The sequence below is a fragment of the Mandrillus leucophaeus genome, unplaced genomic scaffold, assembly GCF_000951045.1.
Source record: "Mandrillus leucophaeus isolate KB7577 unplaced genomic scaffold, Mleu.le_1.0 Scaffold654, whole genome shotgun sequence".
Lineage (NCBI taxonomy): Eukaryota > Metazoa > Chordata > Mammalia > Primates > Cercopithecidae > Mandrillus > Mandrillus leucophaeus.
In genome coordinates this window covers 1,356,903-1,384,431 of record NW_012107075.1, presented here as the reverse complement: position 1 = coordinate 1,384,431, position 27,529 = coordinate 1,356,903, and the positions used below count along the sequence as shown (strand labels likewise).

The window sequence follows — 27,529 nt, the reverse complement described above, 5'->3', positions numbered from 1 at the left end:
AATGGGAGAAAATTTTTGCAATCTATCCATCTGACAAAGGGCTAATATCCAGAATCTACAAGGAACTTAAACAAATTTACAAGAAAAAAACAACCCCATCAAAAAGTGTGTGAAGGGTATGAAAAGACACTTCTCAAAAGAAGACATTTATGTGGCCAACATATTAATAAAAGCTCGTCATCACTGGTCATTAGAGAAATGCAAATCAAAACCACAATGAGATACCCTCTCACACCAGTTACAATGGCGATCATTAAATGGCAATCATTAAAAAGTCAGGAAACAACAGATGTTGGAGAGGATGTGGAGCAACAGGAACACTTTTACACTGTTGGTAGAAGTGTACATTAGTTCAACCATTGTCAAAGTGTGGCGATTCCTCAAGGATCTAGAACTGGAAATACCATTTGACCCAGCAATCCCATTGCTGGGTATATACTCAAAGGATTATAAATCATTTTACTATAAAGACACATGCACACTTATGTTTATTGCAGCACTATTCACAATAGCAAAGACTTCAAACCAACCCAAATGCCCACCAATGATAGACTGGATAAAGAAAATGTGGCACATATACACAATGGAATACTATGCATCCATAAAAAAGGATGAGTTCATGTCCTTTGCAGGGACATGAATGAAGCCAGAAACCATCATTCTCAGCAAAGTAACAAAGGAACAGAAAACCAAACACCACATGTTCTCACTCATAAGTGGGAGTTCAACAATGAGAACACATGGACACAGGGGCCTGTTGTGGGGTGGGGGTGGGGGGCTGGGGAGAAATAGCATTAGGAGAAATACCTAATGTATTTCTGGGTGCAGCAAACCACCATGGCATGTGTACACCTATGTAACAAACCTACACATTCTACACATGTATCCCAAAACTTAAAGCATAATAATAAAAAAAAAAGAGCAAATGTGTAACATAGAAATTGCAATGGGTCAGGGTGAAACATTTCCATTTTCATCCCTAATTGTAGCCATATGATGACATAGCTCAAAAGGAAAATAGGATATTCTACTTTTATCTATTCAAATAAAAATACATAGTTCAAGGTATCAAAAAAAATTCAACATCTCTCCATGATAAAAACTCTCAAAAAACTAGGCATAGAAGGAACATCCCTCAACATGATAAAGGCTATTTATGACAAACTCACAGCTATCATCATACTGAATGGGAAAAACTAAAAGCCTTTCCTCTAAGAACTGGAAAACTCTCACCACTCCTATTCAACATAGTACTGGAAGGATGCCCAGTTTCACTACTCCTATTCAACACAATACTGAAAGTCCTAGCCAGAGCAATCACGCAAGAGAAAGAAATAAGGGCATCCCAATTGAAAAAGAGGAAGTTAAATTATCTCTCTTTGCAGATGACATGATCTTATATCTAAAAGACCCTAAAGACTCCACCAAAAAACTCCCAGATATGATAAATATATTCAGTAAAGTTGCAGAACAGAGAATCAACATACAAAAATCCGTAATGTTTCTATGCACCAATAATGAACTTGGTGAAATAAAACTTTATGAAATCAAGAAGGCAATCCCATTTATAATAGTTATGAAAATATAAAATATCGAAGAATAAATTTAACAAGGAGGTGAAAGACTCCTACAAGTAAAACTACAAAACACTGATGAAAAAAAACTGAAGATGACACAAAGATACAGAAAGACATCTTATGGTCATGGATCATAAGAATGTATATTATTAAAATGACCATAAGCCCAAAGCAATCTACAGATTCAATGCAATCTCTATCAAAGTACCAATGTCATTTTTCACAGAAACAGAAAAAACAATCCTAAAATTAGTATTTCAGGAACCAAAAAAGAGTCCAAATAGCCAAAGCAATCCAGAGCAAAATGCACAAAGCTGGAGGCATCACACTACCTGACTTCAAAACATATTACAAGGCTACAGTAACCAAAACAGCAAGGTTTGGTATAAAAACAGATACAAGGTCGATGGAATAGAATAGTGAAAGTCAGACATTGATCCACATAGTATAGCCACACATATATAGGCAACTGATTTTCAACAAGGGTGCCAAGAATGTACACTGGGGAAAGGATACTCCCTTCAATACATGGTATTGGGAAAACTGGATATCCATATGTGGAAGAATTACTGGACCTCTGTCTCTCATCACATACAAAAATCAACCAAGATAGATTAAAGACTTAAATTTAAGACCCAGAACTATAAACCTACTAGAAGAAAACATAGGGAAAACACTTCAGAACACTGGTCTAGGAAATGATTTTGTGGCTAACACCTCAAAAGGACAGGTAACGAAAAGAAAAATAGACAAATAGGACTATATTAAACAAAAAAAGCTTTTGCACAGCGAAGGAAATAATCAACAGAGTGAAGAGACAACCAGTTGAATGGGAGAAAATAGTTGCAAACTATTCATTTGATATGGGAATAATATCCAGAATACATAACGAACTCAACAGGAGATATACAAATAATCCCCTTAAAAAGTGGGCAGACGACATGAATAACCACTTCTCAAAAGAAGACATACAAATGGCCAAAAGGTATATGAAAAAAATGTTCAACATCATAGAAATGCAAATAAAAGCCAAAATGAGATATCATGTTACCACAGCAGTTAGAATGGTTACTAAAAAGACACAAAGTAACAGATGCTGGCTAGGATGAAGGAAAAAAAAAACAAAAAACACTTAAACACTGTTGGTGAGAAAGTAAACTAGTGTAGCTACTATGGAAACTAGTGTGGAGATTTCTCCAAAAACTAAAAATTAAACTACCATATGATCCAGCAATCCTACTACTGGGTATTTATGCAAAGGAAAAGAAACCAGTGTATAAAAGGGATCTGCACTTGCATATTTATTGCATCCCTATTCACAATAGCAAAGATATGGAGTCAACCTAAGTGTCCATGAATGCATGAATGCATAAAGAAAATGTAGTATATAAACACAATGGAATACTATTTGACCATGAAAAAGAATGAAGTCATGTCATTTACAGCAACATGGATGTAACTGGAGGTTATTATGTTAAGTGACATAAGGCAGGCATGGAAAGATAAATATCACATGTTCTTACTCACATGTGGGAATTAAAACAGTTTATCTCATGGAGGTAGCCAATAGTGTAATAGATACCAGAGGCTACGAAGGGTGTGGGTATGCGGGGCAGAGCAGGGAATATGAGAGGGTGGTTAATAGGTACAAACATACAGTTAGATAGAAAGAATAAGTTCTAATGTTTGACAGCAGAGTACGGTTCACTGAAGTTAACAACAGTGTATTATATATTTCAAAATAGCTAGAGAGAGAATTTGAAATGTTCCCATCACACAGAAATTATAAATTATTGAGCTGATGGACACCCCAAATATCCTGACTTGATCAGTCTTTACATGTAACAAAATATCACACGTACCCCATAAATGTGTACAAATATTATGTATCAAGTAAATAAAAGACACTAGACAGCTAGCTCTCTTTTCCTTGCCCTGTGGGAGAACAGAGAGAGAAAATGCAGTCTGCAAGCCCGAAAGAGAGCCCTTACCAGAACCTGACCGTACTGGCACCGTGATCTTGTACTTCTAGCCTCCAGAAATGTGAGAAAATAAATTTCTGTTGTTTAAGCCACTATGTCTATGGAATTTTGTTATGGCAGCCAGAGCTAAGACAAATGATCTCAATTAATAACCTAACAACTTAACTTTCCACCTTATGGATCTAGAAAAGAAGGGTAAACTAAATCCAAAGCTAGCAGTGGGAAGGAAATAAATATTAGGGTGAAAAAATTAAACAGAAAAACTATAGAAAAAAATGTATGAAACCAAAAGTTGGTTCTTTAGAAAGATCAATAAAATGGACAAACCTTTACATAGAATGACCAAGTAAAACAGAGAGAAAACTCAAATTACTAAAATCAGGAATGAAAAAGGAGACATCACCACCAAACTTACAAAATGAAAAGGATCTTAGGGAAATTCTATGAAGAGGAGTATGTAAATAAATTAGGTAACTTAGATGAAATGCACAAATTCCTAGAAAGATACAAACCGCTAAACAGACTCAAGAAATAAAAAATCTGAATAGAGCTACAGCAAGTATAGAGACTAAATCAGTAATTTTAAAACCTCAGGCTGGGCACGGAGGCTCATGCCTGTAATCCTAGCACTTTGGTAGGCTGAGGCAAGTGGATCGCTTGAGCCCAGGAGTTTGAGACTAGCCTGGGCAACATGGCAAGACCTTGTCTCTACACAAAAACCAAAAAACAAAAATTAGCCGGGCGTGGTGCCACATGCCTGCAGTCCCAGCTGCTCGTGAGGCTTAGGTGGGAAGATTACCTGAGTCTAGGAGGTCAAGACTGCAGGTAACTCTCCCACCAAGGGAATGAAAGAGGAATTAGAGAGGATTGTGTCACTGCACTCCAGTCTGGGTGACAGCGAGACCCCGCCTCAGGAAACAAAAACAAAACCAAAAAAACTTCACACAAAGAAAAGCCCAAGCCCAGGTGGCTTCAGAGGTGAATTCTACCAAACATTTCAAGAAGAACTAATACAAAACTTTCACAAACTCTTTCCAAAATAGAAGAAAAGGGGAACACTTCTTGACTCATTCTATGAGCCCAGCATTACCCTGGTATCAAAACCAAACAAAGACATCACAAGAAAAGAAAACGACAGACCAACAACTCTTAAAAATACAGACATTTAACAAATCCTCAACAGACTACTAGCAGTATGAATCCAATAATATGCAAAAAGGACTATACACCATGATGCAGTGTGATTTATTTCAGAAACACAAGGTTGGTTTAATATCTGAAAATCAATTATTATAACATATCATATTAATAAAGAACAAAACCATCATTTCAATAGATGTAAAAAAAGTTGACAAAATCCAACACTGTTTAATGATAAAATCACTCAACAAACAAGAAAAAGAAACTTCCTCAACCTGATAAAGGACATCTATGAAAAACCTCATACTTAATTGTGAAAGACTCTTCAAGATCTCCCTAAGAGCAGGAATAAGACAATGATGTCCACTCTTACCACTTCTATTCAACATTATACTGGAGGTTCTAGCTAGGGCAATTAAGCAATAAAAAGAAATGAAAAGCATCCAGATTGAAAAGGAACAATTAAAACTATCTCTATTCGCAAGTAGCATGATTCTATATAGAGAAAATCCTAAGGAAACTATTAAAAAGTTATTAGAACTAATAAATGAGAACAAGGTTGTATGACAGAAGACCAATTTATAAAAATCAATAAAATTTCTATACATTGGTACTGAACAATCCGAAAATGAAACAGAAAAATTCCATTTACAATAGCATCAAAAAAAAAGACTTAGGAACAAGGCAAGAAGGATGTTAGAAGAGATATTGTTAAAGAAAAATTATTCTGATACTTGTTAAAAAATGGTAAGGCAGATTTTGAGATTACTGCAATAGAGGTCAAGGCTATCACAATGGAGGGGAGAGATTGAGCTCAACTCCTAATGCAACCAAGACCAGTGGGGATTTGAGGCCTATGAACAGAGTGAGGGGGTCAGAAGATGGAAAATTACTAAGAGGAGACATCAAGGGCAAGGGCATTCTCTCTAAACTGGCCTAACAGGATTCCTGCTAAAAGCTGGCTGGACTTACATATCAAATATAGGGGATGAGGAACTTGATCAAGGGTGGGGTATTAGCAGGATTCTTTGCTAAGACTTCCTTAGGCAGGCCAAGGATAGAACCCAAGGATGAGACCTAGTTTAAAAGAGTGCTCAGAGGAGCTTGTCTAAAACTTGGTGAAGCAGAGTCTTTGTCATGTAAGACTTGCATACTGAAAATTATAAAACATTGTTGGAAAAAATTAAAGAAAATCTAAATGAAAAGGAAGAAAGCCCATGTTCATGGATCAAAAGTTTAATATTGTTAAAACGGCTCCCCTAATTGATCTATAGATTCAACACAATCCCTATCAAAATCCCAGATAGCTATTTTTGCAGAAATTGACAAGCTCATCCTAAAGTTCAGGAAAATGAAAGGTACCCAGAATAGTCAAGGTAATTTTGAGAAAGAATAAAGTTTGAAGACTAATATTTCCTGATTTTAAAACTACAAAGCTATAATAATCATGACAGCCTGGTACTGGCATAAAGATAAACTGAACAGAATTGAAGGTCCAGAAATAAAGCCATACATCCATTGATAACTACTTTTTTATAAGAATGCTAAGATCATTCAACAGGGAAAGAAAAGCCTTTTCAGCAAATGGTTCTGGAACAACTGTATATACATACTCAAGATAGTTAAGTTGGATCTCTTCTGTATTCCATACATAAACATTAACTCAAAATAGATCACAGACCTAAATGTAAGAGCTAAAACTAGTCTTAGAAGAAAACAAAGGAGTAAATCTCCATGATCTTGGCTTAGGCAATGGTTTCTTAGATATGATATTCAAAGCACAAACAACTAAAGAAAAAAATAAATCGAACCTCATAAAAACTGTTGTGCTTCAAAGAACACCATCAAGAAAATGACAATACAACCCACAGAATAGAGCAAAATATTTGAAAATCATGTATCTGATAAGGATCTAGTATCCAGAATATATAAAGTACTCTTATAGCTCAACCATAAAAAGACAAATCACCCACTTAAAAACAACATAGTATTTTTAAATAGACATTTCTCCAAAGGTAAAGAAAATATACAAATGGGCTATAAGCACATGAAAAAATGCTCAACATCATTAGTCACCAGGGAAATGCAAATCAAAATCACAATAAAATACCATTTCATTAGACTGGGTATAATCAAAAAAGATACATTTTGGCAACGATGTGGAGAAATCAGAATCCTCATACATTGCTATTAGGAATGTATAATGGTACAGTCACTTTAAGAAAGTTTGGCCCTTCCTCAAAATGTTGAAGAGTTGCCATGTGATCCAGCAATTCTATTCCTAGGTATGTAAACAAGAGAACCAAAAACATATATATATATGCTCACACAAAAACTTGTACATAAATGTTCATAGCAGCATTATTTATAATAACTAGACCATGAACTAATGACTAGATACATAAAATACATTAATGCAATGGAATTATTAGTCATACAAGAGAAGTACTGATTTATGCTATGACATGAATGAACCTCACAATCATTATGCTAAGTGAACGAAGACACAAAAGGCCACATGTTACAAGATTCCATTTATACAAAATGTCAAGAATAGGCAAATTTATGAAGATGAAAAGGGAATTAATTGTTGCTTAGGTCTGAGAGTTGAGGAGAAATGAGGAGCAACTGCAAATGAGTACAGGGTTTCATTTAGGGATGATAAAAACGTTACAAAATTGATTGCACCAATGGTTGCACAATTCTGTGAATATAGTAACCACTGACTATACTTGAAATGGGTGAATTATATGATATGTGAATTATATTTCAATTAAGCTGTTAAAAAAATGAAAGGGAATTAACTGGGAATGTTCTTGTCACATTTTAAATTTGCTGTTTCTGTAACTCTAAAAATAAATAAGTCATTTAAAAGGAGTTGATTAAAAATGTTGATTTTTCTGGACACTTTATGCAACTGCAATAAATAATATTGTAGCAATTGTCTGCCTCCACTTTCAGGCAAAATAAATACATTTGGTGACCAAAAAAAAGAGTAAAACAAATAGTAGTTGTCTCAACAGATTCTCTAGTCTCTATCTAGATATATAATTAAAACTAAAATCAAAGGAAATCACTTCAAATAGCTGAGACATACATATCAAGAACCACGAAAATGTTTCCGCATTTTGATTGTTAATTCCATTCCTGATAATTAATCTCAAGAAAATAAGAAAAACATAATAGGCACAAAGACATAACAGTACTGTTACTGTAGCATAAACTTCTACATCAGTCCTACTTAACGGTGTTTGCAACTGGTTGACTAAGTCTCTAAGCATACTGTTCAGGCTAATTGACATTATTTTCATAGCAAGAGGGCCTCAACGAAGGAAGCACAACATTGATTGACATTCTTCAGCAAGCTCCTTATCTGGTTGCAAAACAGCACTCTGAGTAACACTGTGCTAAAGAACCCATGCATCCAAAATTCAGGCAAGGTTAGGTAACCTGTGATACATTAACTCAGCGAAATACTGTATGACCAAACTGACCAAATTATTCTAAACTGCTGAATTATCATAAGGTTCTTAGAAATTAGTCTCGCTAAGCAAAGTAATAAATTTAGAATGAAGAATAGTTGCAAGGACAAAGAAGAAACCATTTGCACAAGCAGACAGTATCATAGGTGTCTCAGCTGACAATTAACTCCCAATGGTAAGAATAAGGAAGTGCTATTTTGGCTTCTCTAGAATAATTTGACCCCAGTCAAGTAATCTTTATTATTTTTGCCCACATGTATGAAACTATGCCATGAAACATACCTATGTTTCTGACCATGATTCCTTTCAGTTCATCCACTTGGGCTTGAGTCTCCATCACTTTGTCTAGGCCCTTATTCTCAGAGTGATGCTTCTACAAGAAAATAAGTTTTAACTTACGGTACCCAGACATTATTTACAATAGGAAAACATAAATAAAGGGAATGACAATTTACAATGAGGAATGCTATAAAATTATGTCTCTATTGATATAAAAGATACATGTCACTTCACTGGAAAAATGTTACAATACCCAGGAAAAAATACGGGCAGCATAAAAAAATGCTTCTATACAAACTATAAGTATATAGTCTAAAAATTACCTGATTTTAAATAAAATAAAAATAAATATTATATCAAATATACATGTGACTTATGGGGCAGAGATTTGGGGGCATATATAATCTGTGCTCAGACAAGGAAGAAAGGAGAAAAAAGACTGTAGTTGGGGCAGTGGGGGAAAGAATGCTGCAAAATCGTTCCCCACTTCTTGAGTATGATGAGGTAGGGGCTGGCCCAGCTTCTTAGCATCTGTTCTTGTATCTGCCAGGATCACAACATATAAACTATTTTTATTGGCTTCTCACAGGATCTAGAATCTAAGACACTGATAATTTATATTTTGAAATTATTATCCACAGCTAGCAATTACGGGATGCTTAATACACAATCTTCCAGTCATTTCATTGTGTTAAGTGCTTCAAACGGGATATTACTTAATCCACCCCAAAACTCTATGAAACGATGCTATTATTATCTCTATTTACAGATGAAGGAACAGGTAGAGATTTTGTTCAGAAGGTCACACAGATCTGGAGCTAATGACAAATTGGTTAATTTGAAAGTATTGTTTCTAGCTGACCCTATTTACTTTTGACTAAGCACTGGTATTTTTGTTGTTGGTAGTGTTTTATACAGTTATACATAGATGAACATTTCCTAGTGGGGAGTATGAAACAAACCAACTGCTTGAATAATAAAGGTTTATAAGTAACCAATTTAAAAAGACTTTATTGCCAGAAGAGTATGTGTGTGTGTGTATGTATGTGTGTGCCTGTGTGTATAAAATTTAGAAATGTAATACTCAGTATTAAAAACACAAGAGAAGTGAAAGTATTCAATTACAATACATCATTTTTTTTAACTCACAACAAAATCATACCTAGAGCTTAGGTCTTTATACTCAAATAGTTTCGTGGATAAAAGGGAAGCATTTTGAAAGGTGTCTGACATCATGAAAATATAAATTAAAACCACAATGAGATACCATTACGCATCAACTGGAATGGCAAAACTTAAGACCACATCAAGTATTGGCAAGGATGCAGAGACACTGGAACTGCTGGTGAGAATATAAAATGGTACAACCACTTTGGAAAAAAAAAGTGATGATTTTTTTTTTTTAATTACACACCACCTACCATATGACCCAGCAATTCCATTCCTAGGTATTTATCAAAGAGAAATAAAAACATATGTCTACACAAAGACATACATGGAGATTCACAGCAGCTTTATTCATGATAGCTGAAAACTGGAAGCAACCCAAATATCCAGCAACAAGTAAACGGATAAACAAATTGTGGTATATGCATATACTACTACTTAGCAAAAAGGGCGACAAACTACTGATTTATACAACATGGAAGAATATCAAAAGCCTTACACTGAGTGAAACAATCAAGACACAAAAAAGTACATACTGTATGATTCTATTTACAGAAAGTTCTATAAAAGACAAAATTAATTTATAGTGATAGAAAACAGATCAGTGGTTGCCTGGGCAGAGTGTGGGGGAGGGGACCGACATAAGGGAATTTTTAGGGAGATTAAAATGCTGTCTTGAGTACAGTGGTATTTCACAGGTATAAACACATGTAAAACCTCACGAAGCTGATAATTATGGACTCATACAGATGAAGAGAGTTTCAAATTATTAATTTGGGTTGTTAGAAAATTAAATTTGCCTCATGGAAGGGTAGAAGGTTTATGTGTAGGTTAAAAGATCATTTGGCATGTTGAACACATTTAAGCATCAGATGGGTAGTTGAACTAGATGATCTTTAATGCTCTTCCGATCATGAGACACTATGACCACTATTAATAGAGAATACAGAGATAATAAAGAATATCACTGTTTTCTACCCTAAAATTGCCCCTTTACATTTTTTTTAAACAGGGAAGTTTTATTATGTTGACTTACAGTAACACAATCAGAAAAGTATATTGCAGGTCAGGGCCCCCTAGATTCATTGCGTTTGAAGGTAATAAAGAAGATAAAAATCAAAATACCTTATCCTGAGAAAGATCTTACCAGCTGTGCAGCCAAGACACTGGAGAACTCGCTATTCATGGCATATGGAAGTGCTGTCTGTGCTCTTGAACCATAAGTAGTCTGGAACCTCTTCTTTATCTCATTCAGAAAATTAAAGGCTCGAGAACGTTCAAAATCCTGAAAAGAGATCAACACAGAACTCACATTTAGAAAGTAAACAAAGATGATGTGAGTGATTAAGAACAACAATAAAAAATAGCTAACATTGACTGAGCAATGATTCTATGAGGAGGAACTAGCAATGATCCTATCTTAAAGATAAGTAAAGGAAGGCCCTGAAAAAGTAACTAACTTGTCCAAAGGTCCAACAACTAGTAAATGAAAGAGCTGAGAGTGAATCCAGATATATCCAGTCATTGACAACTGAAGATAATGATAATTATCAACTTCTTGACATCAGGAATTGGGTTTTACTTCCTCCATATGTTTTACAGGATCTATTAGAAGGCCCAGCACAAGAATATGTTTAATAAATCCCATAATAATCATACAGTCTTTCATACACACAGATAATACTACTGATATTAACTTCAAATTGAATTTTTTCAATAGTGGTGGTACATTTGAAAAGATCAAGTGACATACTCATGTCTAATCTCAGCCAGCCAAAAATTATGTGTGTTCTCTAGAAGAATACCTTAGAGGAAAAAAATGAATGTGTGTATGTGTGTTTATGTATGTATGTGTATGTGTGTATCAAATTACAGCTCAAGAAATATGAGGCTCGACTCTGACTATCCCAGATTTCATTATTATTTTTTATCTACTCCAAGCTCTTTCACATCAGTCATTTCACATATAGCTGGATTTTTTTCTACTTTTGGAAAATATTGTGAAGCCAGAGATAAAAATCATTGTGATGATCACTATGGTTGACAGTCATTTCCCTTTCACCCAAGATGCTTAGTCTAAGCCGAGGGTTCTTAAATTGGGGTCAAGGGTCCAAATTCAAGGGGCCCTTGTACTTGGATAGAAAAAAAGATAATCACATCATTATTTTTATCAATTGTTAACTTATATTTCAATTGTGAATATAGCTAGTATATTCATAACCAAGGTAGTATTAACAGTACCTGTAACTATCACCAACAGAAATCTTTTTTCATATACCATCACAGTTATAGATATCTCAAAATATTGTTAACACCCATCACATCAAGATTATTAGTTATTAGACCCATGACTAGACCTTGTTAATGAGTTAATAAAGAAGCATATATATGACTACATCAAGTTTTTAAAATATTTTGAAAACTACATATATATATATTTCAATACAACTGGCTTTGTTAGAATTGTGTGTGTTTTATACATTTAAAAGCATTCTGGAAAAGGAAAATTAAAAAAAGAAAACAAAAACATTCTGGGAGTGTTCCACAAGTGACGGGTCTGTGATACAACAAAGATTAGGAACCCTGATCTATGGCAACCACGCCAATTCCATGTCTCTTTGTCAGTAGACAGTTTAGAAATGAGCATGCAGCCAATAAGACATGAAAGGAAGTTCACTTTGAAAGCAGGGGGAGGGGAGGGCATGCAGCTGGGAAAAGCTTCCTCATTCCTACAATAAGACACTCAAGAAGACACAGTCCCTCTTCTCTGGACATGAATAAATAAGTATGTAGCTCTACATAACCATAATGGCAACCTGTCTGGGAAGAAGGAGACACGGAGGAAAGCAGAGAAGAGAAAGGACCTTAATGACATCATTAAGTTACTGAGAATTTTGGGCTGAGAGCCGACAGTCATACCTAGCCAATGTAAACTACGGTTTATATAGCTGATCATAATGTACTGTAATTTTGTTTTTCCAAAGTTCACACACATGAAAGAATTCATTAACTACTGATAGAAGGAATGACGTTATCTAATTTAACATTCCAGGTAAACAATTTTTGAGAAGTTTTGATATCAAAGAATTATAATTATGAACACCAATTCTCACTACAAAATAGAATATAGAAGTTGCAACAGGCTAAGCTAAAACTCTACCAAAATCGAGTTGATTTGCACATACCCCAGTATCAAGTTTTCTTATCATTTGCTGCTCTATATGACAAATGCAAAATATTAACAATTCCAGCTATGTAAAGTTCGCATCACCTTTGCCCACCATAGGTACAGATCAGCAGTCCCCAACCTTTTTGGCACCAGGGACCGGTTTTGTAGAAGACAATTTTTCCAAGGACTGGGGGAGGGGGAATGTTTTCGGGATGAAACTGTTCCACCTCAGATCATCAGGCATTAGTTAGATTCTCATAAGGAGCATGCAACCTAGATCCCTCGGATGTATAGTTCATCACAGGGTTCGCAGTCATATGAGAATATAATGCTGCTGCTGATCTGATAGGAGGTGGAACTCAGGTGGTAATGCTCATAGGCCACTCACCTCCTGCTATGTGGCCTGGTTCCTAACAAGCCACAGACCTGTACCAGTCTGCAGCCTGGGGGTTGGGGACCCCTGGTGTAGATAATAAAGAACTGGCTGTATTAATAGTACACATAGTTAAATAGCAATATGTCTTCAAGTTACTTACATCATCAGTGATACAAAGATATACAATCCTGTCTTGGCAGATGTAATGAAACAAATAACTGTAGAATAAAAGATATAAAACTTACTGTGGTTATAAGCAACATCACTTTTACTTCTATCTTCTATCTATGTATAAGCAAGTTCAGTACTGCCAATGTCACCACATTACTTACGGATACAGTCTATTCTCCCTCTTCCCCTTCCCAATATACCAGTTTCTTTCAAGTCAAACTGAGAGAAGTAAATAAGAAATAAAAAGAAGATCTCTATTCTAGCTACATAGCACAACAGCATGTGTATTACCCATTAGAACCACAGCTGCAAAAGCATAATTGGACTCTGAAAGCATGAACAAGAGATGACATCTTAGGAGGAGCATGTAATTAAGATTAACCCCCAATAGGCCATATGGTTTTCTTTGCCATATGGTTTTCTTTGCTTTTTCCTAAGTTCTTAAAGCAAACATCTTTTCTACCAAATTCTCAACATTTGAGTACCTACTTTGAGTTAGTTACTGTGCTGGAAGTTGACGATACAAAAAAGCAAAACCACCAACTCCCAGTCTTCACAGGGATCACAGTATAAGAAATTACAGTGCAGCATGGCAAACAGAATGACAGGAAAGTTAAAGGCAGTACATGGTGCTCTGGGGACATATTAATAGATGAGGCACGAAATGGAGATTTGCCAAAGGGTAACCAGAAAGACTTCCTGAAACAAGTGATGTCTGATTTAAGACCTGAAGAATAAGTAACAGACGGCAAGGTAAAGAGTGAGTGAAAGGCCAGGTGTGGTGGTTCATGCCTGTAATCCTAGCACTTTGGGAGGCTGAGGCAGGCAGATTGCTTGAGCTCAGGAATTCAAGACCAGCCTGGGCAACATGGCAAAATCCCATCTCTACAGAAAATACAAAAATTAGCCAGGCATGGTGGCGCACGCCTATAGTCCCAGCTACTCGGGAGGCTGAGGCAGGAGGATCACTGGAACCCAGGAAGTTGAGGCTGTAGTAAGCCGAGACTGCGCCACTGCATTCCAGCCTGGGTAACAAAGTGAGACCCTGTTTCAAAAACAACAACAACAAAAAAAAGTCAGTGAAGAGTTTTTCCAGAGAGGAAGCAGCAAGCATAAGGGCCTAGAGATAAAATAGCACATAATAGATTTAGGAAAGTAAAATCGGCTCACATGACTAGAGTACAGAATGTGAAGACAAGGTAAATTATCTGGACAGACGAGGCTGGACAAGTCAGCAAAAACCAGGTTATACAAGACTTTATAAACCACACTGTGCATTATCCTAAGAATAATGAACAAGCATCCAAAGGTTTTAGCCTAGGGAGGCTGTGATCAGATTTGCACTTTAAAAAGGACACATTGGCTAGAGTGTGGAAAACTGACTCAAAGGAGGACCAGACAGGAGACTACTGCAGTATACCGGATAAGAAATGAGGAGGGAAATAAACTAAAGTAGAACGGGTAATAAAGAAAAAGGGACAGAGCAGATAGAAGGCAGCATTTATAGAACTTGGTGACTGGCATGAGACAGGTTAACTAAATTTTGCCTCCCAGATTTATACCTTGGGCAAGTGGATAGATAGGGGTACCTGTTGAATTATATTAATGTTCACAGAGAACTGACATGAATTACAAGGAGATACAGGAACTCAGGCAAAATCTTTTCCTCTAACACTCTAAAACTATTTGCACCATTTCCACCAATGACTTCCACATTGCCATATCCAGTGGCTCTCTCTGAAACATATGATAGTGTTGACCACTTTCTTTTGGAAAGTGTTTTCTCTTCACTAGATTTCTTGACATCAGGTTTGCCTGGTGCTATAGACTGAACTGTGCCCTTTCAAAATTCATATGTTATAGTGTGACTATATTTGGAGACAAGGCCTTAGGGAGGCACTTAAGATCAGATGAGGTCATGAGGGTGGGGTCCTCATGATGGGATTAGTGGCTTTGAAAAAGAGGAAGAAAGAGATCACTCTCTTTCCACCACCTGAGAACACAGCAAGAAGGTAGCCATCTGCCAGCCAGGAAGAAGGCCCTCATCAAGAACTGAATCGGTGGGCACCTCACCCAGTCTCCAGAACTGTGAGAAACAAGTATCTGTTGTTTAAGCCACTCAGTCTATGGTATTTTGTTACAGCAGCCCAAGCAGGCTAATATACCTGGTTTATATCATAGTCCCTTTCCCTCTACACTAACGTTTTCTAGCTTCATTAGCCTCCTGCTTTTTTCACACTTACTCCCTGGAGGGCAGCACGCATTCTCATGTTTTGTTGTTGTTTTCAGTTACCACAATTGTGCTAATGATTCCCAAATCTAGATCTGACCTATCTCCTGAGCTCCAGGACGACCTACACTACTGTCTACTAGACATATCCAACTAGACATACCATAGACAGCTTAAACATGACATGCCCAAAATGAAAGTCATCACTTTACCCACAAAATTTGTTTCTCCTAAACCAGACTTGTGAGTCACTTGGTGCACAGGCCACAAAAGGTAGCAAGGTATGATCCCTGCCATCAAGAAGCCTACAGTCAGGGTACAAAGATAAACAATCATTTCAATTATAATACAGTCTGAGGCCGGACACGGTGGCTCATGCCTGTAATCCCAGCACTTTGGGAGGCTGAAGCGGGTGGATCAACTGAGGTCAGGAGTTTGAGACCAGCCTGGCCAACGTGCTGAAACCCCATCTCTACTAAAAATACAAAAATTAGCCAGGCATGGTGGCGCGCACTTGCCATCCCAGTTACTCAGGAGGCTGAGGTGGGAGAATCACTTGAACCCAGGAAGTGAAGGTTGTGGTGAGCTGAGATTGCACCACTGCACTCCAGCCTGGGCAACAAGAGTGAAACTCCATCTCAAAAAAAAATAAAAAATAAAATAATAATAATAATAATAATAGTGTGAAAAGTGTTACAATATGAACAAATTAGATGCTATGTAGACACATAAAAAGAGTGTCTGATTGGGGTGACTGACTCAGTGTTAGTGTTCAGGGGTTTCTGGAAAAGGAAACATCTAAGTTCAGGAACCCGAAGTGAGATTTTTTAAAAAGTAAGCAGATAAATATATTCCAGTAAAAGGTAACAGCTATTGCAAAGGCTAGGAAGAGAGAAAGAACCTAGCATTGAACTGCAAATGGCTACGTATGGCTGGAAAGCAAAACTGAGGACTAAAGTAGTAAAAGATGAGCCCAGAGAAGGAAAAAGTGGCAGATCTTGAAGAATATTCCAAGTCCTGTTAAGGAATTTTACCTTGAGGGCAGACAGTATCTGTTGAACATGATCAGAACTGCCCTTTTAGAGGCATTAAACTACAAATTAAGAAAGTATTTCGCTTGGGACCTGTAAAGTGAGCAAAAGTTTACAAGGAGGCTTAAGAGGAGAACAACATTCCTAGAAGATAACAAAAGCATGAAAAAAAGGTACCAAAGCTCAAAATAACACAGCTAGATCAGAGGCACAGGTAGAGAGGCATGGCAGACAGATAACATCTCCTTCTACTATAACTGCATTTTAATTGGATTACATATTCTATACTCTCTTAAAGCTACATATGGCTGTGACTAAATTCTGGCTCATAATACATGAGCAGAAGATATATGCCCTATTTCCCAGTCTTGCCTCTAAAAGGACTACATGTGCTTTCCCTGGACATTTTCCCAGGAGCTACCTAGAAACACAGTTTGTAAGTCTAATACATTTTTAGGGAAAGTATAAAGCCCAAATCATAAGAGGCTAGGATTATTTAACCCTTAACCTCTAGGCCCACAAACCTATGCTGGCAGGAAGAGGACTACAAAATGTGTACAATTCCCAAAGATGATATACTCTCTAACTCCCATTTTGGATGTGGCCAGAAAGGAAGAACTTCTTGTAGAACAAAGCCAGGAGTCAGGGAAAAAAGGTGAGGAGTTCCTCCAAGAAAGCAGAACCACTAACCACTACCTGATCAGAATAGGGGTCTTTGAAATTGTGTGAGGCAATTATTTGATCATTACTGGAAAGCAATGACTTCTACATGTTTCTCATTCTTCCCTTTTCCAAATGGGAGTTTGTAACTCTCACTATGATGATCCTTATTTCACCGTTGTCTACTGGGTTAGGCTGGGAGAGCATGGAAAACATATGACTTATCTTTTAGTTTATGGTCAGTAGACCACAGGAGCCACACCAGGGCCTGATGGAGAGGACTGTGTACCACCTAGACATGCTGGACTTGGAGCCAAACACAGTGACTAGATAGGTCTTTTGAGCTACCTTTCTCAGAGAAGAGGCGTATTCTATGTTTGGGAAGAAAGGTTCACTGAAATATCTGGGTGGCCAGAAGAGCAGACTGGAAGACTGCAAGTCATCCCCTAATATCCTATAACTTCCTCCAGAGTAACAGAGTTTTAGTTGAGCCTACGACTGGATAGCTAGAAGAAAATTCCTGGCCTCCCTTCTAGCTATGTTAGCTACATGACTGTGTAGTGAACAATAAGATGTAAGTAGAAACTTCTCAACAATATCAGGCCACTTCTGGGTCTTGCCTTTAAAATTACTGGGCAAGCACTGGGATATAACAAGCACCAAAGGAGCTGCCTTGGCCAGAGGTGGAAAGCACTAACTGCTTTGGGAATTAGGGAATTGGAAATGGCAGAGCCACCCCAACATCCCAAACCACTCATCTCTGGACTATCTCACTAAAATTAATACTGTATCTCGGGGGTCTCTCTCACAGTAGCTTAGAGTGGACCTTAAACTGTATAAGGGGTTAGCCATAGAAAGTAATAAGGACCTCATTCTGAGATAAGAACTAAGGAAGTAAGGCTGGGTTAAGTAAGAAAAGATTTTCAAGTGCCAATGGGGAAGGTTGAGGCACTTTTTAAAACTAACTACTAAGATTTCCCATCTATGGCCACTCTAACAGTCACCAGAGTGATCTTTCTAAAGCAAAAACTGACTGAAGGCCAGGCGCGGTGGCTCACGCTTGTAATCCCAACACTTTGGGAGGCCAAGGCAGGTGAATCACTTGAGGTCAGGAGCTTGAGACCAGCCTGGCCAACATGGTGAAACCCCATCTCTACTAAAAATACAAAAATTAGCTGGGCATGGTGGTACACACCTGTAATCCCAGCTACTCAGGAGGCTAAGGCACGAGAATCATCTGAACCTGGGAGATGGAGGTTGCAGTGAGCCAAGACCGCACCACTGCACTCCAGCCTGGGTGACAGAGTAAGACTCTGTCTCTAAATAAATAAATATATAAATAAATAAAACCTGACTGTGTCACATCCTGGCTGAAAACCTTCAATGCCTTCCCACTGCCCACAGGGTAAAGTCCAAGCTCTTAATATGGCCTACAAGGCTCTACATGACTTTTCTTCTACCCATCTCTCTTTAGCTTTATTTTCACCATCCTGGGCACCAGTCACAGAGAACAGTCTGCAATTCCCTAAATATGCCTCCATACTTCTCTACCTGCTGATCCTTCTACTTGGAATACCATCCTCCTATCTACTACTTCCCACCCTCCCACCCTTGACATCATGGATTTGACTGCCTCCCTCATTAAACTATAACCCTTATGAGGCAAATACTACATTTCTTGTTATATCCCCAGCACCAAGCAAAGTGCCTGGCAATAGTTAAGCGCTCAGTAAATATTTACTGAAAGAATGAACAAAGGAACATTATCTATCTTATCTGAATCATTTCACATATCACACAGCTCTAGAGCAAAGTCATTTTTATATTTAACATTTCCATATCTTTCTTCAAAATAAAATAATATCACTTCAATAATAGAATAAAATAATTACAACTTAAATTTATAAGTAACAAAACCAGATATTTTCTAAGTTGTTGAAGGTTACTATTCTGTCAGCTTATTCAAATTATGTACCTAGAAGCTTGTTTTCTACTTTTCTACCATTCTGATTACAGTAACAGAATTCCCTTCTTTCATCCCTTACCACATGCAGAACAGAACTCACTTGCCATGTGAGTATGTTAGTTTGTTATTTTCTGAAGGTATCTTGGCCAGAATCTGCTCTGTCACCTCCAGGAAGTTTCCTCCACACCAAGCATGTTTGGCAAGGATAGTGGTCCCCCTGGCAACAACAGCAAAAAGAATCGCCATGGCTTCAGTCTATCAAAAGGAAAAAGACACAGATTTAGAATATTTATTTGACATAATCTTTCAAAAGTAACTTACTATCATTTACCAACATACTACCTGGAGATAATATCTAACAAGGTACTATAACATGAAACTTAACAACAGACTTAACAGCAGGCTTTAAAAAAACGTCAAAGTTTCCTACAAACTTACAACCTAAGCCATGCTTGTATGCATATACAGAGACATACAAAACACATATACACACACACACACCATTGATAGATTTCATTTACAAATTATTACAGCACAAACATATATCACCCTTTTGAAAAGCAATGACTATAGATAGCAAAGGTACATAAAGATGTCTTCATTCTTTAATGTAGAAATTTCATCCTGAAAATTTATCCTAGAGAAATAGTTCAACAGAAGACTCTAGATTCATAAAGATAACTATTAACAATAAAAATAGCCTATATTTATTGTTTACTATGTGCCAGGTACCATTTTAAGTACTTTATAATTATTAATCCATTTAGTCCTCACAACTCAATGAGATTATACACTATTATGATACTTCTATTATAGATGAGAAAACTGAAGCACAAATGACTTAAATAATTTCCCCCAAATTACAGAGCTAGTAAGTGTGGAGCTGCAATTTAAACCTAGGCAGTACGGTTCTAGAGCCCATAATCTTATCCTTTTACTGTACACTGCCAGTATAAAGTCATTATCCATAATAGAAACAAAGTGAAAATAACTCAAAGCTTCCACAAGAAAGGAATGGTAAGACCCTTCATAAACAAAACATTACTAAAACAATATGGCATGAGTTTAAGATTATTTTCCTTAAGTCTGCCTATGAATATGTGCTATTAATTCCCACCTAACAAGCCCAGCTTCTCTTATTTAATGACGTAAACATAAAAAGAGATGAACAAATGCTTTACTAGTCTTCGATTAACTGTTAAACCTACTCTTATTTGTTAACATGCTCAGCGCCCAACATACCAGTGGTTCTCAAACTGTAGTGGGAATACGAATCATCTTGTGTGGCAGAGTATGAGTCACTTGCTAAAAATTCAAACTCTTGGCATCACTTCCTGAAATTCTGATTCCTGAGGTAGGGCCCTGGAATCTGTATTTAACACAAGTCTGTCTGGAAGCAGGTGATTCACACAAACATACTTTGTGAAACACAACAGCAAACTACAAACTGCTTGAGACTAGGGAATATGCAGATTCCTTATTGCAATCCCAGCATGGAAGGACAGCACACAGAGCAGAAGGTGCTCATCTGTCTCTTGGGCTGAATGTCTCTTGGGGGTCTCTGTTTCATTCCTACTCTTGAATTGAAGTTGTTCCCCAGGGTTGTGATCTCGACCATCTTCTTTCTAGAATTCTCCTTACACATAGGTAGCAAGTTATAGTTTCCAAATTGCTGTCTTATACTTTAATTTCCCTTGATCCTAAAGCCTCCCTAACTGTGGATCCTACTGTTCTGTTTCTTTTCTTTTTTTTTGAGACAGGATCTTGCTCTGTCACCCAAGCTCCAGGCAAGAGTGCAGTGGCACAATCTCGGCTCACTGCAGCCTCCACTTCCCAGGCTCAAGTGATCCTCCTAACTCAGCCTTCATAGTATCTGGGACTACAGGTGTGTGCCACCACACCCAGCTATTTTTGTATTTTGTTGTAGAGACAGGGTTTCACTATGTCACCCAGGCTGGTCTTGAACTCCTGGACTCAAGAGATCCACCTGCCTTGGCCTCCCAAAGTGTTGGGATTACAGGCATGAGCCACCATGCCTGGCCCTGTTCTGTTTCTTCAAAGCATTGCTACGCATTATCTCTGCTCCTCTGCCTCCTTTTAATTCTTCTACTTACTATAATCTGGCTGTTGCCCTTAACACTCCAAAAAACCACGCTTCCTAAGGTCACCAACAGCCTTTGTGTTGCAAAATACAGTGGTTGCTTCTCTATTCTTACCTTATTTGACCTCTCAGGCAGTCAACACTGCTGACCAACCCTCCTTGAAATGCTCCTACGTCTCTGGCTGCTCTTTCTGTCTTCTTGCTGACTCTTCCTCCTCTACCTGACCTCTAAATGTTGACTTTCCTCCGGGACTGATTCTGTGCCCTTTTATTCCCAGATGAGCTCAGTTAGATCTGCCATTTTAAACATGATTTATTTGCTGAAGATAAATTGCATACAGAAAAAAGGAAGAGTGCTGAGGAAAAAACCCAAAGCACAACCAACAGTTGAGGGAAAGGTAGATAGAGACTCACAAAGACTAAGGAGGACCAAATGGGAAAGCCAAAAGTGTGGTGGCCCAGAAGCCAAAAGGAAAGAAAGAGAATGAAGACTGTAAAACCATCAATGAAATTTTATAACAAGGAAGGAGGTCATTGCTTAGGATCAAAGAGACATACAGTAGAGAGGAACAAAAACGCAAAGAGAAACAGAGATAAGAAATCATATGGTCCCTGGAACAGAGAGACGAAAAAGTAGGAGCCTCAGTCCCTGTGCAGGTTCAAGAAGACAACTGAGCTTGGCAACAATTAATACAAAAAGATCTAGTGTTTCAGTGGACTGTAAGTTCATTATGAACCAACAGTATGAGATATTGCTTAAAAATGCTTACATAATCTCAAAGTACATTAAGAAACAGGGTGTCTTGACCTGTTTAAGTACTAGTCCCATTACACTCTGTGCTGGTTAGAACATATGTGAAATACTGAATTCAATTCTGGGTAGAATATTTAATGATTGGACAAAAGGGAGACAATATGGGTGAGAGACATGGAGATTATGTCATCTGAAGACTGGCTGGAGGAACTAGAGATATGTAACATGAGAAAGAGGACTTAGAAGGAACATTACAATAGTTTTTGAGTTTATATAAAGTACAGTCACCTGGAACAGGGAGCACATTATTTGGAATATAACAACGAACAATGGATATAAGTTACAGGCAAGTAGTGTTTCATTCAATAAAAGCAGTCCCCAACTTAAAAATGACTGTTAAACAGTGGGTACATAGCAACAGAAATTTTACTTTCCTTCCAGATGTCACTAATGGGAATTCCTTCCTCTCTCCCATACTGCTAAAAATCCCATCTATGAAGTCTTACCTGCCCCCACTGTAAGCGTCTTGTAATAGAATCCATAACGTCTTGATGAGTATTGGGATAACAGAAACAACTGTGGTACAATGAACACTGCATTTGAAGTTAGAAAACCTGGCTCTGCTAATTATTAGTAGTATATAAATGCCTACTAAACCATGAAGTGCTATATAAAGATAAGATCCAAGAAGAAAAAGAATGAAAAGATAAGCCAGAGAGAGAAGGGAAGAAAAAAAGATAATGCAACATAAAGGAAAGCCCCATATCAACTCTGTTCCTCTTTGTTCTCCTATTCACTCCTCACTTGGTCCCACAGCCATCATCCCAATTCTACTTCATTCCTGCTAAGAACCCTGTATTAGTTTCTTGTAGCTGCAGTAATAAAGTACCAAAAACTCGGTTGCTTAAAACAACAGAAATGTATTGCCTACCAGTTCTGAGGATTAAAAGTCCTAAATCAAGGTGTTGGCAGGGCTACGCTCCCTCTGAAACCTGTAGGAGAGAATCTTTCCTTATCTCTTTCTAGCTTCTGATAGTTTGGTGGCAATCCTTGGTGTTCCTTGGCTTGGAGATGCAGCACTTCAATCTTTACCTCTGTAGTCACATGGTACACTCTGTATCTGTGTCTTCACGCTGCATTCTCTGTGTCTCTTCTCTTTTATTATATGGATGCCAGTCATATTGGATCAAGGGCCCACTCTACTCCAGTGTGACCTCATTTTCAATTACATCTTAATTACATCTGCAAAGATCCTATTTCTAAATAAGGTCCCATTCACAGGTACCATGGGTTAGGACTTCAACACAGCTTTCTGGAGGACACAATTCAATCCACAACAAGCCCCCATTTTAAACTGATACTACACCTGATCTTAGCCAAAAAGCTGACAAGCAATGCAGACTTCCATTTTAGAAACTCACTGTTCACCCAAACAAATCCTACTCTTCCCTTTCCAGATACTCATATTGCCCAACTTGCCTCCCTCTCTAAAACCTCTATCCCTTCTTTTTCCTTGCTCATATTGGAGGACTGTCCTTAGAGCTAAGGGCTAGAAGGGTCACCCACAACAGCTTAGAGTTAGAAAAGTCTGTTTTTACTATGTTAAGGGACTAAAGAAATGATATTTTTGTTCTAGTTGTTGGGTTTCAAAAAAAAGATATGCTATAAGGGAATTCAAATGAGAATTATAAATGCAGTCTTTTAACAGAGGAGTTATTGTAAATTGTGGGGAAGGTCTTCAAGTCCACTAAATTAAAAGTTAAAATGATACTGGTTGGCATAACAACGTAAATGTCATGGATAGCATTATTTATAGAAGAAAATACATCCAGCGTTCCAAACAACAAGCTTACAACAGTACTTTTAAAATATATACATTTGTAAGTAAGGAATTGCCTGTATAAAAAAATTTGGTAATAAAATAGAACAGCAATGATGAAACTGCTCCTTCTCAGTAAAAGCATCTTCAAGTAGAGGCTGAAGACAGTTTCAGGTAACTAAGGGGAAAGGCCAAGTCCATGTGTTTTGAGAAATCTTTTAATTCTGCATTTGTATTTTGATAACGCTGAAAAATGTATAACAATATTCTGGACCATCTACATGTGTGTCTTATAAATGAGCAATGGCACACAATTCAGTGCTGCACTTGCATTCCTGTCTGTAAAGAAATAGGTGTCAATAAATCACCTAAAATGACAATGCTTAATGTTTACATCTTAGAAGCATCTGGCTGATCTTAGGTTGGCACATCCTAAATTCATGACAGTCGTGACTCAAGCACTCTTGTACTGCTGTTGTTTTTAATCCGTTATAAAGACAAAATTTGTCTTTTGCAGTAATGATTTACAATTGAAAGATATCTGCATGGAATAAGACTTCAGTTTTGGCTGGGCGCAGTGGCTCATGCCTGTAATCCCAGCACTTTGGGAGGCCGAGGCAGGTGGATCACCCAAGGTCAGGAGTTCGAGACCAGCCTGATCAACATGGAGAAACCCTGTTTCTACTAAAAATACAAAATTAGCCAGGCGTGGTGGTGCAGGCCTGTAATTCCAGCTACTTGGGAGGCTGAGGCAGGAGAATCGCTTGAACCCAGGAGATGGAGGTTGAGGTGAGCCAAGATCATGCCATTGCACTTCAGCCTAGGCAACAAGAGCAAAACTCTGCCCCCCCAAAAAAAAAAACAAACCAAAAAACTTTAATTTTAATACTTAAGACTTTAACTGACATCCTGAAAATAACAATGTGGCAGAATAACATTACCACTTAAATTATCTCAGGCGAAGGAGAAAGTAATACTCAAAGATGTGTTTCTTGGCCGGGCACGGTGGCTCATGCCTGTAATCCCAGCACTTGGGGAGGCCGAGGTGGGTGGCGAGACCAGCCTGACCAAAAATGGTGAAACCCCATCTCTACTAAAAATACAAAAAACAATTAGCCGGGCGTGGTGGTGCGCACCTGTAATCCCAGCTATTCAGGGGGCTGAGGCAGGAGAATTGCTTGAACCTGGGAGGTGGAGGTTGCTGTGAGCCGAGATCGCGCCACTGCACTTCAGTCCAGGTGACAGAGCAAGATTCCGTCTCAAAAAACAAAACAAACAAAAAAAGATGTGTTTCTACCAAGTAGAAACCAAATGATACCAAAACATGCTGTGTGAACAGAGGTTATACAACTGTTCAAATAAAGTAGTAGAATTAACTCATTACATAGCACATGGTGATAGGCAATGCAAAATTTTTAAAAAGTATTCTGTATCATTATTTATATTATTGCAGGAGGACCTATTATGTTAATTCTTGCAAGAGTTCATTGGCAGAATGTTTCATAGGAAATATAAAAAGGAAATTAATTTTTTTCCACCTTTATATCATGAGCAGATTATTAAACTAACTGGCCCACTAAATTAATGGAGGGAGGTACACAAGGTGCCTGGGAAGAGATAGGAGATCATTTTAGGAGGGATGGATGGAACGAGAAAGCATAGAGGTGAGAACAAAGTAAAGAAGGTACATAAGTTAGCCTGATAAGATGAAATGGTCCACCTTTGGTGAATGAGAAGGTTGAGGAATACGGCTGATGGCCTTACATAAAGAAGGCCTTGTATAAATCATGTCATTTAAATTTGATCAAACAGGGAGTCTTTCTATTTCAATCCAACACGTATGTACTGGCAGGTTACTATATGAGAGTCAAAGTAGACACTACAGGTATAAAGTTAAGGAAGAAGGGATTCCAATACTTGAGGGAGCCATAGAACAATGGGGAAAGACATATAAATAAACGCGATAAAGAATAATAAGTGAATAATCTCAGAATGTCCACAATTGCTCAGAAAATGTCTTAATGTTTTGTGATGATCTCACCTTGGATGAAGAACAGGAATGTAGGTGTCAGCCTATGTCTTAGGAATTTCCTCAGTATACTGTTAGGATTATTTATCCTTGGAAGAGAGCTCAAAGTGTCTATTTTACCCTATTTTCCCAGTGCTCAGCACAGTGCCTACCATCTAATATTCCCTCAAATATTTGTTGAATAAATGAGTGAACATGAAAAGTCATGTTACAGATCAAGATTATTCCTGTTGGTATTACAACTATTCTTTCTGGACGATGCTCTGAGACCCAGTCCGATCCCTCTGACTTTCTTAGGATAGGATCCCACCCTTTCAAATCAACCACCTGTTTTATTTCGCATTAACCAATATATAACATAATCCCGATTATTCCTGTTTTCCCCTCTAGACACAAACATGTAAGTTCCTGAGAGTAGCAACCTCTTAAGTCTTATTTACAGCTGTATCCCCTGCACTTAAAAGAGTGTCAAGCATATACCAGCCGTTCAATAAATATTTGTTAAATATATGAATGGATCTGCTCTCAGCCACAGGTATTCAAAGGGAATTAATATCCCAAACATGACTGTATCCTCTGGGATCAATGGAGGGAGAATGGAGATACAGGTAGTTGAAAGCAATTAATGAGGCCGAATGAAGACAGTTGATTGTTTGTAAGAGTTATGGGAGAGGGAGATGTAAAGCATTTACCAAAGTGCGGGGTCAGAATTTGATAAACATTGGCCACTAATAAAAACACCAAACAGGTCTGAAGCTGAGGAAACGGGTCGGTCAGAAATACAGTTCCTGAACAGACGAAGAAGGGGACTGTCAATACTGAGCAGTGGAGGAAGGGCGAATAAGGGGCTAGGAACCCACGAAGGAGCATAAACAGCCAGAAGTAGAAGGTGAAGCAGAAAGTGACGTCATGGAACAAGGACGTAGAGAGTTTTTGGAAGACTCGGGGGATCTCAAGAGATTTAAATGCTACAGAAACGTCTTGTAGAATGCAAACTGAGAGAAAGTTAACATTTTTTCCCTCCTGTAATGACAGCTTAAGTGACGCATTCTGACACTCTAACTCGAAGCCTTTCCAGTGGCATAAGACGCCAAAACTGGTCCTGCCCGACAACTGAAACTGTCGACACCAGAGAAGCCCAAGCCACCCTTGCACTGCCTCCTCGCTCCACCCCAGCACCTTTCCGTCTACGCCTCCGCCCTCTCCCCGCAGTTCTCTCCTCGCCTCCCGCAGAGCGCGCCCCACTCCATTTACCTGTCCGGGCACCCTCTAAGGGCGCGCGGGCTCGGGACCGAGGGGCGCGGGTCAGCGAAGCGTCGCCAACTGCCAGCTCCCAGAGCAGGCTGGGACCGGACGCCGGGACCGGACGCCGCCGACTTCCGCATGAAGCGCCCCGCCTACGCGTGGCCTCTTGGGGGTGGAAGCGCTCCTCCAATGGCAGCAGGCGACAGGGCTAGGCCTGCTGCGTTCCCAGCTGCCCGCACTTCCCAGGAGCCGTACTGCATTCTGGGAGTAGTAGTTCCGACTGGAGTATCCCTGAGTGTCTCATGTTCGTTCGACATTTCTTGTGGTAAACAGCGTCAAACGCCGTATAGG

At 38.2% G+C, this 27,529-nt stretch overlaps 1 protein-coding gene across 1 annotated transcript in view; it reads right to left on the bottom strand.

Annotated features, from left to right (window-relative positions):
- Positions 1-27,365, bottom strand: part of LOC105554673 (vesicle-associated membrane protein 7-like) — a gene marked incomplete at its 3' end in the record, with an annotated part of 33,934 nt that extends 6,569 nt beyond the window's left edge. The window contains exons 1-5 of the mRNA XM_012001224.1: positions 27,188-27,365; positions 19,396-19,485; positions 13,333-13,390; positions 10,775-10,912; positions 8,464-8,554 (exon numbers count right to left, since the gene is read on the bottom strand). Of these exons, the coding sequence (XP_011856614.1) occupies positions 8,464-8,554; positions 10,775-10,912; positions 13,333-13,390; positions 19,396-19,485; positions 27,188-27,318 (508 nt within the window). The remainder of the gene's footprint in view (positions 1-8,463; positions 8,555-10,774; positions 10,913-13,332; positions 13,391-19,395; positions 19,486-27,187) is intronic.
- Positions 27,366-27,529: the final 164 nt, after the last annotated feature.